The sequence below is a fragment of the Diorhabda sublineata genome, chromosome 1 (genome assembly GCF_026230105.1).
Source record: "Diorhabda sublineata isolate icDioSubl1.1 chromosome 1, icDioSubl1.1, whole genome shotgun sequence".
NCBI lineage: Eukaryota > Metazoa > Arthropoda > Insecta > Coleoptera > Chrysomelidae > Diorhabda > Diorhabda sublineata.
In genome coordinates this window covers 43546542-43564352 of record NC_079474.1, presented here as the reverse complement: position 1 = coordinate 43564352, position 17811 = coordinate 43546542, and the positions used below count along the sequence as shown (strand labels likewise).

Genomic DNA, 17811 nt, shown 5'->3' with positions numbered 1-17811 from the left:
ATTTGGAATCTGATTGTTCATATAATGCTGTGATATATAAAAAAATCAGCCAGTCGAGGAGTCGAGGAAAACCTGGTCAGTTAAAGGTTTTTCCACCGAGATACAGCCAGCTGATTTATATACTTATTCACATCTACATATAAGAAATCATCAATAAAATTTTTATTTGAGAGGAAATCACTGGAAATATAAATTTGTTTTTCATATTCGACGTGTCAATTGACGTATAACACACTATGGTATATTCAGCTGATTGTTTTATTTCCTCAAGATATTGGGATAGTTACAATTTCACCACACATTTTTAGTTGGGAGCAAATGAATGAATTTCTTTTTTTTTCTCATTTCATCCCACTCTCCGAACCGCAGCTGACGTTCATTAGGCTTTATTATACTTTCTGATACATTCTACTAATTATCTCTTAAGAGTAACTTGGTCGTGTATTTCTGTCACTGGCTCCTGGACTATAACCTTTGATACAGTTGCTGATAATGGATTTGGGATTCCAAATGTCGGACCATTTGTTGTTTCTGTTCTTAAAACGATTCTTTGCGATAAATTATACAAATTCCACACCATCTTGTTTGTATCACAATTCAGGAATGCATAATGTTTAGTAGACATGGAAAATTAAATTTGACGCTTTTTTACATTGTTTTTTACTCATTTCAATGATAAGACGTTTGTTTTAACATTACTCTCAATAGGATAACTAAAACATACGTATCAGTTCGTATACGTTCAGTGTTCAGAAAAAACAATGATTCATTTTATGACTCTGAGCAGCTGGATTTATTTCTAAAGTTCGCCATGTTAATAAATTTGGTAAAATTAAATTTTGGGGAGACTTGGTGGGTATTATTTATTCTCATCGCGTGTGTAACGTTTTCTACCTGTTTTCGTTTTAAAAAAGAGATTAAGTTTTTGAATTGTGATGGTAACATTCAAGACCTGTCGTATCCGGTTTTTTCAATGTCTATTGAAAAATTACAACCGATTTAACAACTTGTTGCTAAGGCATCGACAGAATAAATTATTCTTGTTAATTCATAATCACCAGTTCAATAAATTCTTTAGATAATTCATGGTCAAGCCCTTTGAGAAAATACTGAAGATATTTTGTTTATTGTTATCATTTATTGAGGATCTTTATATAATTTTAACATAAAGGAAAATTAAAATTTCTTTTTAACTCACTTCTTATCTATTAGTGTAATTACTATTGAAAGTCGTAATAAATTATAATAATCTATTCTACTGGATTCCCACCTCTGTTGAATCCTACTTATTCAAATCGAAACCGATCAACGTCAAGGTGTTTTCCAAGGATTGTCACTTGTATGACGACCCTCGCCAAACTCTACAACGTCGCGAAAAGTTTGTCAAAAAATAACAAGAAAACAAGTTGACATATTAGTTTTGTTCGCGGATGAAATTCCGAATTAGTTTAGGACCGATCGCATGCGTACTTTAACCCCTCGCATTACAGAAATAGCACTAGAAATTCTGCTAGTCTTCTTCTTCTTCTTCCTGCTGTGTATAGGCATCATTGCCTGTTTTTCTTCACGTCATTGCCTCTGCTCAGTCACCTGGGATGTTGTCACTCCATCTTTTCCTAGGTCTTCCAATGCTTCTTTGTCCTGCTGGTGATTTGTCCCTTGATATTTTCACAATTCGTTCTTCCGTCATGCGGTCAATGTGCTCATTCCATTTTATCTTTCTATCCAGTACCCAATCATTGATATTATCTATTCCACATGTATTCTGCTAGTCAATTATTTGAAAATAGAAGCAGCGAAGGAGTATTTGAATTATTTGTCCATAAGCTTATTTTAGACTTACAAGGCATTGATTCTCGTTTCTTCTAGATCTTGTGAAAGATTTGAATGTTGATCCGTGTAATCGTATGCGACTGAATAGACTGTTCTTGTAGCAGTCGTTCAATTACGTCGACGCATTACGCTGCTGCAAGTCGCTTTTACGCAGTGTAGGAAAACGACTTCATTTGATTCTCATTATAGACAAGTGCTCAGCGTTTTACGCCGACCACATTACGTGCATTGCTAGGAAAACACCCATTGAAGGATGTAAAGCAATATAACGTGCAAGGCAATCCATGGCGTAATAGGTATGTTTCACTTGTTTGTATCGTTTCACCTTAAGTTGCGACTACGATCAAGACTGAATCGACATAATTTTCCAGTTTTGCCTTGCTTGGGGACACAATGAATATATGATTCAAAAAATGGACGATGCTAGAAGAAATCTGCTCATTCTATTGTCTCAGATCACCATTTCAAGACCGCAAAAAAAGAAATTTTACTAATGTTCGAAAAAAGAAAACATTAAATGCGTTATTTCAACCAATTTTTATACTGAACACACTACCAGTACACCAACACTCATGATTACACTGTCAGACGCGCGTTCTGACCAAGTTATCGTCTTCAGAGACTGAGTTTACCTTCAGTATGAATATCGCCAACCCGACTATTTTGCTATTCTTACTAGTTTTTCTGCACTTTTTCGGGTAAAAATTTTTGGATTTTCACTTTTTGGGAGGTTCACACATGGTATTCCTCTATAGCATTGTAAAGCTTCCGCTGAAATATTCAAACTATGTCAGGCTTAGAGTTCTATACAACCAAATCATATATAAATGCTTTTTGACGTTTCTAACTGAATTTTGTCTTCTTTCATACGAATTCCGATTCCGAATCAGTGAATTTAGGAAAAATTTGTAATGCTCATGCTTGATTACGAACCAAACTATTCAGGATATCGATTTCGTCAATGTGACCGACGAACAAGAAACCGTAATTAAAAACTCTACCAGCGAACGATAATTTCGAAAGTACGCATGCGATCGGTCCTTAAACTGATTCGGAATCAGTTTAACTGTGAATTCTATTTATTCTATTATGAAAGTCATCTCGAAGCCGCTATATTGTAAACGCTAGGTAGAAAGAGAGAAAAACATATTGCGGTTTGTTTTTGGGAGGAATAGAGGAAGATTTATTTTACTAATAGCTTTCACATAGGAAATTTTCTTTCTGCAGAGCTGGTATGCTTTGTTTGGATGATTTTTTTCGTATGCGGAACCGCCGCTTAGTATGTGTACATCTGCTATCTTCTTCTTAGCGTGCCGTATCAAGTCCCCTTGACGTTGGCGATCATCTTGGCAAAACTCTCGCTCTCTTGAGCTAATCCTGCTTCGCTTATCCCAGTTCATTCTCTAATATTCTTTAACCAAGAGGCTTGTTTCCTTCCAATTCCTCTACGACCTTCAATTTTACCCACCATAATCAACTGCAGGATACTTAACCGACTAACACGCATTACGTGTTCCAAAGAAGCTACTTTCCTGCATTTAATGTTATCCGCCAACTCACGAACCGCATTTGCTGTGTTAAGGACTTCATCGTTTCTTTACATAACTTAACACGGTATCTTAAGCATGTATCTATATAACCACGTCTATATAAGCGATTAAAGATAGTATATTTTCAAAGTTCATGCTTCGACACCATCATCCGTTTACGGAGAGAGAAATTTTAAATTATCATTAGAGAAGACTGATCTAATTTTAAAAAAATGTTGTACCTCAATTCTACATTTTATTTCCTTATCGGGATCCAGTAATGTAGGAACCAAGATATTTGAAACTGGACACTCTTTGATTCGTTTGTCCGTTTACCTGTAGCTGTATGTCATGGTACGGCAAGCGACTAGGTTTAGACCCATCTCTCTTCCCATTCTGTCAATGGCGTTTAAAAGGCATTGCAGTCCATTCGAGTCGTCACACAGTGCAACTGTATCGTCTGCGGATCTGCTATCTACCCTGCGTGAAATTGAGACATGCATTGACTAGTCATAATGTTAAATGGCTGGTACAGCTGAGGCTATATTATCTCCTGGTCATTTGGCTGGTGAATGGTATTGAATCTTAATGGTTTTGGTGCCTTTTTATTGCATGCAAGTTGAATTCTAAGAAAAAATCTAGCAGCTATTTATTTTCTTCGCCTAAAATGGGGAGATCGGTACTTTGGTATCCACACAGAAAAGAATGTTAGTTTCAGGTAGTGGCAAGAGCCTTGCATAATGTTAAACTTGCATGATTCATCATATGAAATATTTCGTAGCTAAAGAAAATTACTTTTTACAATTCTAGAAATAAAAAATATGATGGCGTTGATTTTTGTGTAAATATAATTATGAAATAAGGGGTATAAAGTATATTTATTTAATTCTATTCAAATGATATCAAATTAAAATTCAAGGATATTATTACGCAACGAAAAGAAAATTTATGATAATCTTCGTTATCTACAGTTTATTTGGAAAAACGCAAAAAAAAACAGATGCAATAAATTAAAGAGAATCCATAGATAAACAGTGTTAATTTGGTCAATACATTATCTAAAAAAAAGAAATATAACTAGCACTGTGATGAAATACTTTTTTACTTACCGAGAAAAAAGTGGCAAATTTCACACTGGTATTTAAATGTGAATTAGATGCCAAAACGAGACTGTAGTTACTTTCTATCTAGTTGTGCACTCTATTTTTCCCACGAAAACTCATTAACTACACTATAGTGAATACTGGCCTTGCAAGTCACAACATTATATATATAAATCACTATTTCTGAGACATCGGGATCCCAAATGCAGTATTTTATGCACATTATGGACAGAGAGAGCGAGAGAGACTTTTTGAGTTATTTTTATTTCCTTCTTTTCCTCTGCAGGGCTGTTGTTTTGCTGTTTTATGTCTTCATTGCTCATATATCTGCTAACTATCGCATGAGGGATATTAGAAAAACTGAAAATACTGGGGACAAAAAAGTGTCTAGACGGATCAAACAGCTTTTTGAAAAGTTTATTTTGTTTCTTGTTTCAAGTAAGTCTGCTATTTGGGACATTCTGGAGGTTTTACATCCAGAAAAAATAATTTCTTTTAATTAGATCGGACTATGGTAACAGAATCATCGTTTCATCGTTGATTTTTCTTCAAGTATCATACACTTTGCAGCGTGTAGGTGATCCCAAAACTTCTGAGCTATTATCTGAATGCCCGCCTCTTCTACACGACGAAAAATTGTTGCCGCACCCTTAATGCCACACCAATCTCTTATACTCCGTAGCCAGGAATGTTGTTTACGCCCAGGTCCTCTCCTTCCGTCAGTATGAGCTTGAGAGTTGAATATCTGCAGCAAGATGGATGCTCATGCTTTGATGAGATACGTTGTTGAATAACAAATGCATCAATTCGTAAATAATGATGATTATTCTCAAAATTTCTAACCTAACCAACTTTTGATTAGCTAGTATTTATCAAGATATTAATATTTTTAGTAGAAAACATTTCTTTATTAAATTTAAATTAAAAACAACGTCCTGTAATTATTCATTAAAAATAATCGAATTAATCTTTTCGGGAATATGTACAATGAACTGAACTGAATAATTATTTTCAAAACGATAACTTTAAAAATAACCTTGAGATATTTTTACCAAAACGAAAAGAATATTTCGTCGAAGTTTTATATCTGCGAGGAGCAAATGTAAATAAAGATATTTTAATTACTACGTTTCTATGCATATAAGAATTTTAATTATATTTTTATCTCAACAATTGTTACCAAAGACATACGTTAACATAAGGATTGTTTTTAGAACAAAAAGAAATGTTCGTCAAACTGTCTGTGTGAGGTTTTTTCACGACTTTATTATAATAATACTTTGATGAACCATAAAATACGATAAAAGTTAAAAATAATAAACTATTCTGTAGCTGACAGCGGCGTCCCGTTATTAAAATAATTTAAAATATTCGCATTCACATGTTGCACTCTACACTTTTTCTACAACTACACAAATTGAAAGAATAAAAGTAATGGAATTTAATGTTTATTTTTTATTAGTAAAACCAAAATAATACTAACCTCTTAACTGTTAAATGATATTACTTGAACTTGTAGTTGATTGTGACGTTTTTACAATTTTGTATAGTTAAACCCGGAACTTCATTTCTTTTTATTAAATTTTCTGTTACGTTAATTTTAGATGTTGAGGGCTGATCGTTCATATACGGTGTATTTTCTGTCTCCATTTCTATAGAGGGTTCGAGTGGGTTGTCATTGAAGTTGATGATTTATTAGCAACTTCAATTTTATTTTCAAGACTCTTCGATGTATCTTTCTGCCACTTTTCATAGCAGTTGTAGAAAAAGAAGCATTTTAATACATGCATGTTTTGTTATTTTTCAGTACATGTGTGCAATCTATCATTTTAATAAGTGGTCGTAGGAAAATAATCTTTTACTAACCTTTTACTTTCCATATTGCTTGAATTTCAGTAACCTACGATATAATATGAAAAGTAATAATTAAAAAACAATACTTTATTGATTGCAAATTCAATAGAGTTAACGTCATTATTTTTTTGTTGTAAACTTAATTATCACATCTCAATAACTTTTATTAAATCGATTTTTGGTGGGTTACACACACAATTGTTTGTTGAAAAAAAAATCAGCAGTCGCACGATTTATCGCAGTTAGTAACTATCAATTTCCTGTGCCAAATTTTTCTATTTATCAATGCTGTGCGCGTGGGATTTTTTTTTCTAAATGGCTTCCGATTTTACTTAATAACAGTAATTTATGAAAGTTGATAAGTCAAATAAAGGAACCATTCAAAAAACCGATTATGTCGAAGGTACAACTTCTTTGTGCAATGTTTTGGAAAAGTGAAAATTTACTATTGATTTTAAAGTTAAAGTAATTATAAAAACAATAGAAAGCTACTATCAAATATACGATAATCTTCATTTTAAAAGTTCGTGTCTTTTCATTTATTTAATCTGTATAATCGATCATTATGAGACCTAAACCTCTGGTTTTTAACTCAAGGTACAGTTCTATTGACTACTTTGGCCAATAAAGTGGTAAAACATCTAAAAGGACAACTTTACGACTACGCAAACTATTAATGACTTTAAAAGGATTGGGAACTTTTTACACCCTAAATTAGTAATTTGTCTTAGCTATTTTTAACAGTTTCTTACCAGAACTTTTTACATTCACATTATTCACAAATAAACAAAATTTCTTTCAAAATGTATAGAAAGCTCAAAAAAACCTTATGTCACTCTACAATTTCTTATATTTTTCAATTCGTTAACAATGAAACTTTTTCCTGTTTTAAAAAATGTCTCAAGCATGAGAGAGAGAGACTCGATTTTGGCAAGAAATCTTGCAAGATACGAGAGTTTCAATGAATGGCCCTGATATAGAAAAATATTCCTCTGCAGCGCCTTTTTACGCAGGAAATTTGAACTATTTATTCATGATTAATTTGCCTACGAATTAAGCAATGCCGTGTAAATAGATATTATTATATGAAATGAAGTATAAAATATGAAATTGAATATATTACAAAAAATCAGGTGAATAGGATAAAATTGAAACCTCAATATACGTATATTATTATAATTGTATGGGTATTGGTTTCAACGTACAAATAGTACAATTATTTAAAAAAAAACATCTTGCAAATTAAAAAGCAAATGCTAGAAAATTGTTGAATACATTAACATGACATTATATTTATTCAAAGTGTAACTGGAGTTAAATAATGTCGAACATTAAATAATAAGTGTATTTTGTATTATCCTTGGACATAAGTTCAAATATGCACAAGGTGAAAGTGAAATTTTTTATATAGTTCCGAAATTTTTTCAACAAAAAATAAACAAATGACGATTCACTCGAAATTTTATTTTCGACACAAAGTTTATTTGAAATGTTACTTCCATATATTAGGACTATGGGCATCGACGCAATGCCTGTTTTACCAAAAACAGTAGAACTATCTACTCACTATTTGCCCGACAGTAACATATTTATAATAAACGGATATCAACTATCATTATCGTCTTTAATCGCGATTCTCATATCGTCGACGTTCCACTCCAATTTTGTATGTAAGAGCCTGGGCGGTGCGTTCGCCTTCATTCACCTCGCGTTCCCGTATTTTTCGGCTGATAGTCAAAGAACGTAAGAAGTGAATATAGAAAAAATAGAGAGTGTGGATGGCTAGCACTTCTGTCGCCTCCGCTCACCAAACCTCTACGCCTTGCGAGAGGCGGGATCAGACATAACATTCACATCTCGTCTATAGTAAATATCTGTCTTAGTCAGCTTCTGTCGTCGTTCTGAACAAAATCTTGTAAACCCCTGTAGATAGATTTTTACAATTATTTTATAGGTGAGAGCTCGTGTAACATCTTGCGAGGCAAGAATGGTTAGACACAGGTCGGATGTTATCAAGGTAAGCGAACGGTCGCTACTCGCGTTATGGCAAGGAGTAGCGTAGATTTTTTTGATGTTTTCTGGAGTAACCACCTCAATTGGACGACCAAAACGTTCACCATCATCGGTGACTGTAGGACCACATTTAAATTCAGTAAATCAATAACAAATGGTTCTTTTCAATGGAGCAGGGTCCGGATAACACTTTTGAAGCCAATACTGAGCTTGTACAGTATTTTTTTTTTCATCAAGAAGCAATGATGAATTAACAAACGAAATTGTTTTGAAAATAACAAAAGTAGCTTCACTTAAATGGCTGTCACTCTTTTGTGACTGATCGAAATGTCGTGAAATTTCACAAATAGTCTTTTGAAAGTTGGTACTTTATAAACGCCATATGGAATTGACAATGACAGCGCCATCTGTGTGTCAGTCACACGACTTATTGAGTGATGTTATATATATATATATACTTGCAGAACAAGTTTATAACTAAATTTGTCGAATTAAAATATTTATATATTATAATGTTTCTCATATAAAAAGTATAATAAAGATTTGGTATATCTACTCAATTTATATTAGTTATAAATATTTTTTATGCTTTTTTCGTTAATTCATATTTTGAGTAATTAAATATTGTACAGCTCCCTTTTAATATTTTTATGCGCAAATTCCTTCGAAGGAACTATGACCTCAAACGAATTAAACTCATTTAGTTCTTTAATTGGTCTTAATATCAAAATTGAACTTGTTAACGACGCAATCTATCTCACAAATTTCCTTCCTTGTTCATGTGGGAAAAGCGTTAAAAGTACATCGAATCTCAAGGAAATAATTATAATAACACAATTGAGGTATTAATGACATAATAATTTATTAATAGTAATTTTAACAAAAGTTTAAATCATTAACATAACAGGAGTACAAGTTCATTAACATTTAAAGTCAAGGTTGGCAATAACATTAAAAAATTATCAACAGACAGCGTTTGCAACTTCTATATATATAAATGGAAATTTTGTATAAATAAATTCTTGAGCTGTTGATTAAATCTATACTTATTTTAGTTAAACTATTAATTTTAACGCTGTTCTTGATTTTAAGTCTCTTCTGTTTTAAAATTAGTTTTTTTAAAATAATTTTTGAAAGAAAGATATAATTTGACCGCATAGAAAAATGAAAGTTTTCATAAACATGAGTGTAACAAGCACTTTTCTAAACTATTATACTATTTATTCGGCTGTATCTCCTCATCATATTTTTTTTAAGGCAAATGAGGACAGAATAAGTACCTACCATGACGAAAGGTATACTCAGTCTGCATTATTCTAGAAAACAAGTCAACAATGTTACCTATATCCTAACAAAATGGCAGAAGTTTCCGAGATCTAAAATATACATACACCGTGCAGAAAATACTACAACCCGTTATTTTTCCACGGGAAATAAATTGAAGAAAGAAGCTGCTAAAATATCAGGTATACCTTACAATAAAATCACCATTGGTGTCCCAAAGGAAATTTGGCAGAATGAAAAACGGTAAAGATAAAGTTAAAAAATAATTGATTGGTGTGATTATTTTTTTTTATTCTAGAGTATCAGTAACTCCGGCTGTTACAGCGACTTTAGTGAAGAAAGGTTTCAATATAAACGTCGAAGAAGATGCTGGGCTTTCTTCAAAATTTAGAAATACAGATTATGAAAGTGCAGGTGCCGCTATAGTCGATAAACAAAAAGCGTTTTCCACAGGTTAAACAAAAAATGGATACAATTTGTTATAATATATCTAAACGTACTCATGCTTTCAGATATAATATTGAAAGTCAGGCAGCCACTCCAAAAAGAAGTTGAAAAATTTCAAGAAAACTCTACTCTAATTTCCTTCCTTTATCCTGGTTTGAACAAAGATTTAATACAACAACTTGCACAAAGAAAAATTAATGCTTTCGGTAAGTGTGTGCCATACTTTAAATCATTTTGTGAATAATTATTTTTCCTTAGCAATGGATTGCATTCCTAGGATAACCAGAGCACAAGTTTTTGATGCTTTAAGTTCCATGGCGAATATTTCAGGCTACAGAGCAGTTGTAGAAGCTGCCAATCATTTTCCTCGATTTTTCTCAGGTAAATAAAAACAGATTATCGTTATTTGACTCTATAATTCATCTCAATTTGTATTACAAAGCAAAACTAGGTTTACTTTCTAAAATTTAGAAGAACAACATTGTTATATTATCAAAATTAACCCAAACTATATAATACAGATAGTTTATACCTATATTCTTGACTTTTTTTTTAATGACAGTCAATTGTTGCCAATATGAAGTCCTACAATAATCTAGTGATTTCTTTAGAATAATTAAAAAACATTACCAAGCTAGAACAGTCTAAACACTCTCCAAATCATTCAGTAACTGCCGTATCATAAAGAAAAAAACAAGTACAGGGAAAAAAAGAATATTGTTCTATTGAAACAGCTCTATAATATTGAAACTGCCTAGTCATAAACGAAAAGGCCAAGTTACATGGTAAAAAGAAAAATATTCAACTGAAACATGCTCTTTAATATTCATTAACTGCCTAATCATGAAGAAAAAAGGCCAAGTACAGGGAAAAAAGAATTATCTCTAACTGAAACACGCTTTAGAATATTGTAACTGCTTAATCATAAAGGAAAAGATCAATTTACAGGGAAAAGAAGAATAATCTACAATTCAAACAGGTTCAAGAATAATCATTAACTGACTAATCATAAAGGAAAAGGCCAAGTTAAAGGAAGAAAAGAAAAATATTTAACTGAAACACAAATATTCATCAAGTACTTAAAGGGAAATGCCAAGTTATAGGTGAAGAAGAATAATCTTTAATTGAAACACTTTCCAGAATATTCAGTAACTGCGTAATTATAAAAGGAAAGGCCAAGGTACAGGAGAAAGAATAAGAATTTTGGAAAATGCTGAAGACAGTCCAAAATAAATCTAGAAAAATTGCAAAAACTTACAAAATTCGATAAATCGGTATTTCACTTCCACAGAGAAGTTTGGATAAAGAAAGGATCATGAGTATTAACTAGCAAATTAATTTTTGAAACTGAGAAATGTACAAGAAAAGAACCTATAATAGAAGAAATAAACATAACAAGAGCATTGCTTTAATGCATGTATTTGCAATGAGAGTAAATTTTGAAAAATTAAAAAAATTAGGAAAAGAGACTGGCTAAGAGAAATGAGATACGAACTAAAAAGAAAACTGATAGTTAATCAGTTTCAATGTATTTATAAACATTCTTTTTGGAACCATAATTCACTTCAATGTATACTATTTATAGTAAAAAATTAAAATTCTAGTTAAGCTGACATGTTATTGCATCAAAAGTTGTTGTGAATTGAGTAAATTGTTTTACAAGGCAAAAGGCATATTAAATAAGTAAATTATTTATTTTAGTCATCTTAATAAACATTTTTCTATATTTCTATAAGATCCAACTTGTAGGTCAAATAACGGCTGCTGGTAAAGTCCCACCTGCTAAAATTTTAGTCATCGGAGGAGGCGTAGCTGGCTTAGCAGCCATAGGACAAGCAAAAAGTATGGGTGCCATAGTTAGAGCTTTTGATACAAGAGCTGCGGTAAAAGAACAAGTTGAATCGTTAGGTGCAGAATTTTTGACAGTGAATATACAGGTACATATCATTTTTACCTTATCCTTTGTTTTATATCTTTATATCACATTTGAAATTATTTTAGGAGGAAGGTGGCACAGCTGGTGGTTACAGTAAAGAAATGTCTCAAGAGTTTATAGACGCTGAACATGCTTTATTCGCCAAACAATGTAAAGAAGTGGACATTATAATATCTACTGCTTTGATACCTGGTAAAAAGGCACCTCTGCTGGTACTCAAGGTAAATTATGATCGATATAAAATCTAATCAGAAATATTCCACTTTTTATCACAATGAGATTGGAAACATTTGGATTATTATGTTTCAAAAAGGGGCACTTTATAATTTAAATTTAGTAATTTATTCAGTTTATCTAGTATTTATCGTTACTTCACAATTAATTATCAAAATTCGAATAAATACGTCGCTCCACTAGTTTTATTTGTAGCGGCTCGGCCGGAATGCTACATCATCATCGCCGATTACCTGACTATAGAATTAGTCTGCTCAAAATATTCGATAAAAATATTGTATTGTACAAAAATGTATATATACGACAATAACACACCAAATAAAGTATCCATTAGTATACCAAAAGGAGAGAAAATACGGAAACATTGTTGTAATGCATTAGAATTGGACCTCTCCGCGATACCTTTGATTTTTAAAAACTTAATAAGTCGGAGCTAGTTCTTCGCTTCGTCGATGCATTAAAGATTCAAGAATGGAATTGCTTGCAGCCTCCTGTACTTCCAACACAATCGCGACATTAGAAACCTTGGAACACTTTGTCGTCAAAATAGTAACTAGTCTCTCTAGCCGGTGGCATTTTGTAAAACTGACTGGCCGCTCTCCTACACAATCGGCGCTGATGACGTAGTACTTATTTGGGACGGTTCTCGGGAGGTATGAAATATATCCAGACTTCGAGAGTATTAATACTAATCCTAACGATTTGACGTAAACACCTTTATTCCTGTAAAATTTTGTTTATTTTTGTTAATAAAAAATATGCTTATTCAAAAATTTCCAAGCCCATTCTGTATTTTTGTGATTATGTCATCAATGTTGAATTTTAATTATTTATAAGAGTATGTTGTTGATTTACCATAATTATTACAATAATTACATTTTATTTGCAAAAACTAAATTTATTTTAGGAACATATAGAATCTATGAAACCTGGAAGTGTAGTAGTAGATTTAGCTGCAGAATCAGGTGGTAATATCGAAACAACAAAACCTGGAGAAATATACACATACAACGACGTCGTACACGTTGGAATAACTGACTTTCCCAGTATGCTTCCCACGCAAAGTTCGACACTGTATGCCAATAATATTTCTAAGTTTTTACTGTCGATGGGTAACTTATAACTGTTATAAAGTTTATAAATATTCATATTAATTAACATCATATTTCAGGTGAACAAAATCATTTTAATATAAACCTGGATGATGAAGTTGTTAGAGGAAGCATAATTTTGAATAAAGGACAACTAATGTGGCCTCCTCCGCCAACAAAAACGAATCTGTCAGCTGTTACTCCAGCTAAAAAAGAATCTCAAGTCCTTAAAGCTGTACCCAAGGAAATTTCTCCATTTAGAAATGATTTAAATAAATCTTTGCTTCTAACAACAGGTAGGTAATAAATTAAATTTTTGTTAAACATCTTGGGTATAAATTATATATTGTGACCAAACTATCTCCAATAGGTCCTAGAATATTCTTGTATGTTCTTGCAAAAGTTTTATAGTATATCGGACTGTGTAACCATACAGGTTGTCAAATTTACAGGGAAAGTAGAATATATTATGATTAAAAAACTAGTATAGCTTGGTTATATAATATTGATTCAAAACCATTTTTTATAGGAATTGGGTCACTCTTGGGATTAGGAATGGCTTCACCTAATCCAGAATTTACATCAATGTTGACAGTATTGGGTCTGTCAGGTATCGTGGGCTACCATACAGTGTGGGGAGTTACACCTGCCCTTCACTCTCCATTGATGTCTGTTACGAACGCCATTTCTGGTATAACGGCAGTTGGAGGATTACTCTTGATGAATGGAGGATTGTATCCTACTAATTCTGTAGAGGTAACAGATTATTTTTCCTAATTCAATCCTTATTGCTAAATATATATTTTTTATTCGAGAATTTTTTTTTGTATTTTAACAGACCCTAGCAGCTGCAGCAGCATTTGTATCATTCATTAATGTATTTGGTGGATTCTTAGTCACTAAAAGAATGTTAGACATGTTTAAAAGGTACGTTGTCCGTTTTTCCAATATATCAAATAGAATTAAAATGAAATTTAATACTGCAGAGTGTAAATTGAAATCATCACAACGATATATGGTAAGTAGAGAAAACTTTTTAGTATCTTTATTAAACTTTACAAATATAGTGATTAAAATGTTGCAGGCCTGGAGATCCGAAGGAATATAACTCTTTATATGCAATTCCGGCGGTTGGATTTATGGGAGCGTATGGCTGGGCGACAATGAATGGTTTAGCTGAAGTTCATCAAGCTGCTTATCTCGCGGCTTCCTTATGTTGTGTAGGCGCCTTAGCCGGACTAAGTTCGCAAACAACATCAAGGTTAGGAAATAATTTAGGAATAGTAAGTATTGATGACCTCCGAAACCTTAATCTTTGAATGAGCTCTAAAATTAACGCATTATTCGATGTTGCTGACAGGTAGAAAAATGCATGATATTGAATCGATTTTTGAAAAATTCACACTTGTACTATGACGGTTGATTAACCCATCTACAAATCTCTTATCATAACCGTTAAGTACAGCTACATCCTCATAAAAGTCCTTTCTTTATTGTAACTTTCGATGTTGAGTGAAAAATGAATTAAACGATGTACCAGGAATAAGAGACTTGGCCATTGGATGTTGGATGATGTGGAAAAAATCAGCTGGAATATACCAGCAATGTTTTTTATATCAATATATATATATATATATATATATATATATATATATATATATATATATATATATCAAATTCTAGCCTATAACTATATTAGTGTCTAAAAATAGTAACTGTCCATTTCGTGAGTAGACTTTATGAATGGACAAAGAAAATACAATACAAGGATAGGTTGGAGACACTAAGCATACTGGTCATTCAAATATAGATATATCTAAGAAGTTCTGGCTAAGTAAACCCGTACTTTATAATTCAATAAAAAAATAACAATATGAAAACTAAATAATCTACTTCATTCGAATTTTGTATTAATTCTGGAATCTTCATTAGTATGTTATGATTTATTTGATATTTTGTTTATTAATTTTTATATTCCAGATAGGAGTTGCTGGTGGAATAGCAGCTACTTTAGGACAAATAGCCCCAAACCACGAGGTATTAGCTCAAATGGCCGCCTGCGTTTTAGCTGGTGGCGGTATTGGTACCTTAATAGCCAAAAGAATTCAAATCACTGACTTACCTCAACTTGTAGCCGGATTTCATAGGTACTGGCATATATATTTTTTATTAACAAAAAATTCATCTTTTTAACTCAACATGACAACCGTTAATGTTGAATTTGATTTATTCAATTAATTTGAATCAAAAATATAACTGCGCGTTTTTTTATTTCAGTTTGGTAGGGCTAGCTGCAGTGTTAACATGTGTAGCTACTTTTCTTCATGATTTTCCCACTTTTGCAACCGATCCAGCAGCTAACGTCGTTAAAACAGCCTTATTTTTAGGTACATACATTGGAGGTGTGACTTTCAGGTATGTAAAATCAAAAATCATTACAAGAGAATCAACATATTTAACTATTAATTTGTTTTAGTGGATCACTTGTAGCTTATGGGAAACTCCAAGGTCTCTTAAAATCTAATCCATTGCTTCTCCCTGGTAGGCATGCATTGAACAGTAGTCTCTTGTTGGCCAATATTGCCGCTGGTGGATATTTATTTTATGATCCTTCGTTGGCAGGCGGTTTAGGAGCTCTAGGAACTACTGCTGCTCTTTCTTCAGCCATGGGGCTCACATTAACGTGTGCAATTGGAGGTTACATTAATATTAAAATATCTTCATTTTATTTTTTTAACGTTCCGATTTACAGGTGCTGATATGCCTGTAGTTATCACAGTATTAAATAGCTACTCAGGATGGGCACTATGTGCTGAAGGATTTATGCTTAACAATAATTTAATGACGATTGTAGGGGCTCTGATTGGATCGTCTGGTGCAATTTTATCATACATTATGTGTAAAGTAAGTCATAATAAAACACATTTGTCAGAAATTTTTAAAATTACAATTATTTTTTAGGCAATGAATAGGTCACTTCCCAATGTAATCCTCGGTGGTTATGGAACGTCAAGTACAGGTACTGGTAAACCAATGGAAATTACCGGAACGCATACAGAAATCAACATAGATGGTGCTGTTGAAGCTATTAAGAATGCTAGAAATATAATAATCGTTCCTGGTTATGGACTTTGTGTTGCTAAAGCCCAATATCCCATCGCTGAGATGGTTGCTAAGCTTAAAGCTGCTGGAAAAAATGTTAGATTTGCCATCCATCCAGTGGCAGGTAAATATCCACAAAAAATACCACAAGATTTAATGATCATTGAGACATTTTTTGTAAAATATTCATCCCAAAGATTGCTTTTAGATTTAATGTATTAATAAGATATGTCTATTGTATTTGTAAGTTAATGGAAGATCAGAAAATGAAAAAAAAACATTGCGACTATATATTCTAGAAGAATCAGATGTTGTATTTTGTATCAATATTTTAGGAAGGATGCCTGGTCAACTAAATGTTCTCCTAGCTGAAGCAGGTGTACCATACGATGACGTATTAGAAATGGAAGAAATCAACGATGATTTTCCTGAAACTGACTTAGTATTAGTCATTGGTGCTAATGATACAGTAAACAGCGCAGCTTTAGAAGACCCCAACTCACCAATTGCCGGTATGCCTGTACTTAATGTATGGAAATCAGAACAAGTCATTGTTATGAAAAGATCATTAGGTGTAGGTAAGTATCTGGTTTTAAATATTTTACATAAAGCCCGAGAATCATTTAAACTTTCCTATTAATAAATTATATCGTCGCTCAAATAGTGTCTTAAGTCTATAAAATTTGAAAATCTTCTTTATTGTTACTAATCGTGCTAAAAAATTTAACAGTCTTATCTGAAATAATGTCTTATGAATAGCTAATATTGAGGTAACTTCGTCAGTTTTTTAGTTATCATCGTAAAAGTGGATATGATATTGCAAATAATACACTGGATTGTTATATAATTCTAATTTTGACCTTTTTCCAAATTTACCTGTGATTCTATCATGTTTTGCTTTTATAATCAAGAGTATAGAAATTTTTCCATTAGTACTGTTTCAAAAATCTTAGAGCACTTCAGAATATTCCATCACTACATAATCATATAAGTAAAGATCAAGAAAAAAGAAAGTTGATACCTATCTAGCCTCATTACAATATTTTTTTTTATTTCAGGTTATGCAGCTGTGGATAATCCAGTTTTTTACAAACCTAATACAGCTATGTTGCTCGGAGATGCTAAGAAAACTTGTGATCAGTTATTAGCCAAAGTTTCAGCAGATTAGTTTAAATTTTTTTTAATTAAGTTTCAATTTTTGTAAATATATATTTTTTTAAAAATAATCGCGAAGGAAAACATTTTTATAACATAATATTGAGAATTGAAAGGAAAACGGTTATTGTAATGTATCTTCATGCTAACCAATGTTGGTTGGCCATATTATTTGTATTAAAACTACTTTGGAACAAACTATTTATTAAACAATAAAATAATTAGTTAAA

At 32.2% G+C, this 17811-nt stretch overlaps 1 protein-coding gene across 1 annotated transcript in view; it reads left to right on the top strand.

Moving 5' to 3' along the window:
- Window positions 1-17811, top strand: part of LOC130451163 (NAD(P) transhydrogenase, mitochondrial-like) — a 20523-nt gene extending 2712 nt beyond the window's left edge. The window contains exons 2-19 of the mRNA XM_056789998.1: window positions 9590-9859; window positions 9915-10069; window positions 10129-10269; window positions 10322-10444; window positions 11813-12000; window positions 12065-12220; window positions 13141-13345; window positions 13405-13620; window positions 13854-14080; window positions 14163-14251; window positions 14409-14607; window positions 15305-15471; window positions 15602-15739; window positions 15801-16021; window positions 16077-16228; window positions 16286-16550; window positions 16762-17004; window positions 17485-17811. Of these exons, the coding sequence (XP_056645976.1) occupies window positions 9618-9859; window positions 9915-10069; window positions 10129-10269; window positions 10322-10444; window positions 11813-12000; window positions 12065-12220; window positions 13141-13345; window positions 13405-13620; window positions 13854-14080; window positions 14163-14251; window positions 14409-14607; window positions 15305-15471; window positions 15602-15739; window positions 15801-16021; window positions 16077-16228; window positions 16286-16550; window positions 16762-17004; window positions 17485-17594 (3237 nt within the window). The 5' untranslated portion in view covers window positions 9590-9617 and the 3' untranslated portion in view covers window positions 17595-17811. The remainder of the gene's footprint in view (window positions 1-9589; window positions 9860-9914; window positions 10070-10128; window positions 10270-10321; window positions 10445-11812; window positions 12001-12064; window positions 12221-13140; window positions 13346-13404; window positions 13621-13853; window positions 14081-14162; window positions 14252-14408; window positions 14608-15304; window positions 15472-15601; window positions 15740-15800; window positions 16022-16076; window positions 16229-16285; window positions 16551-16761; window positions 17005-17484) is intronic.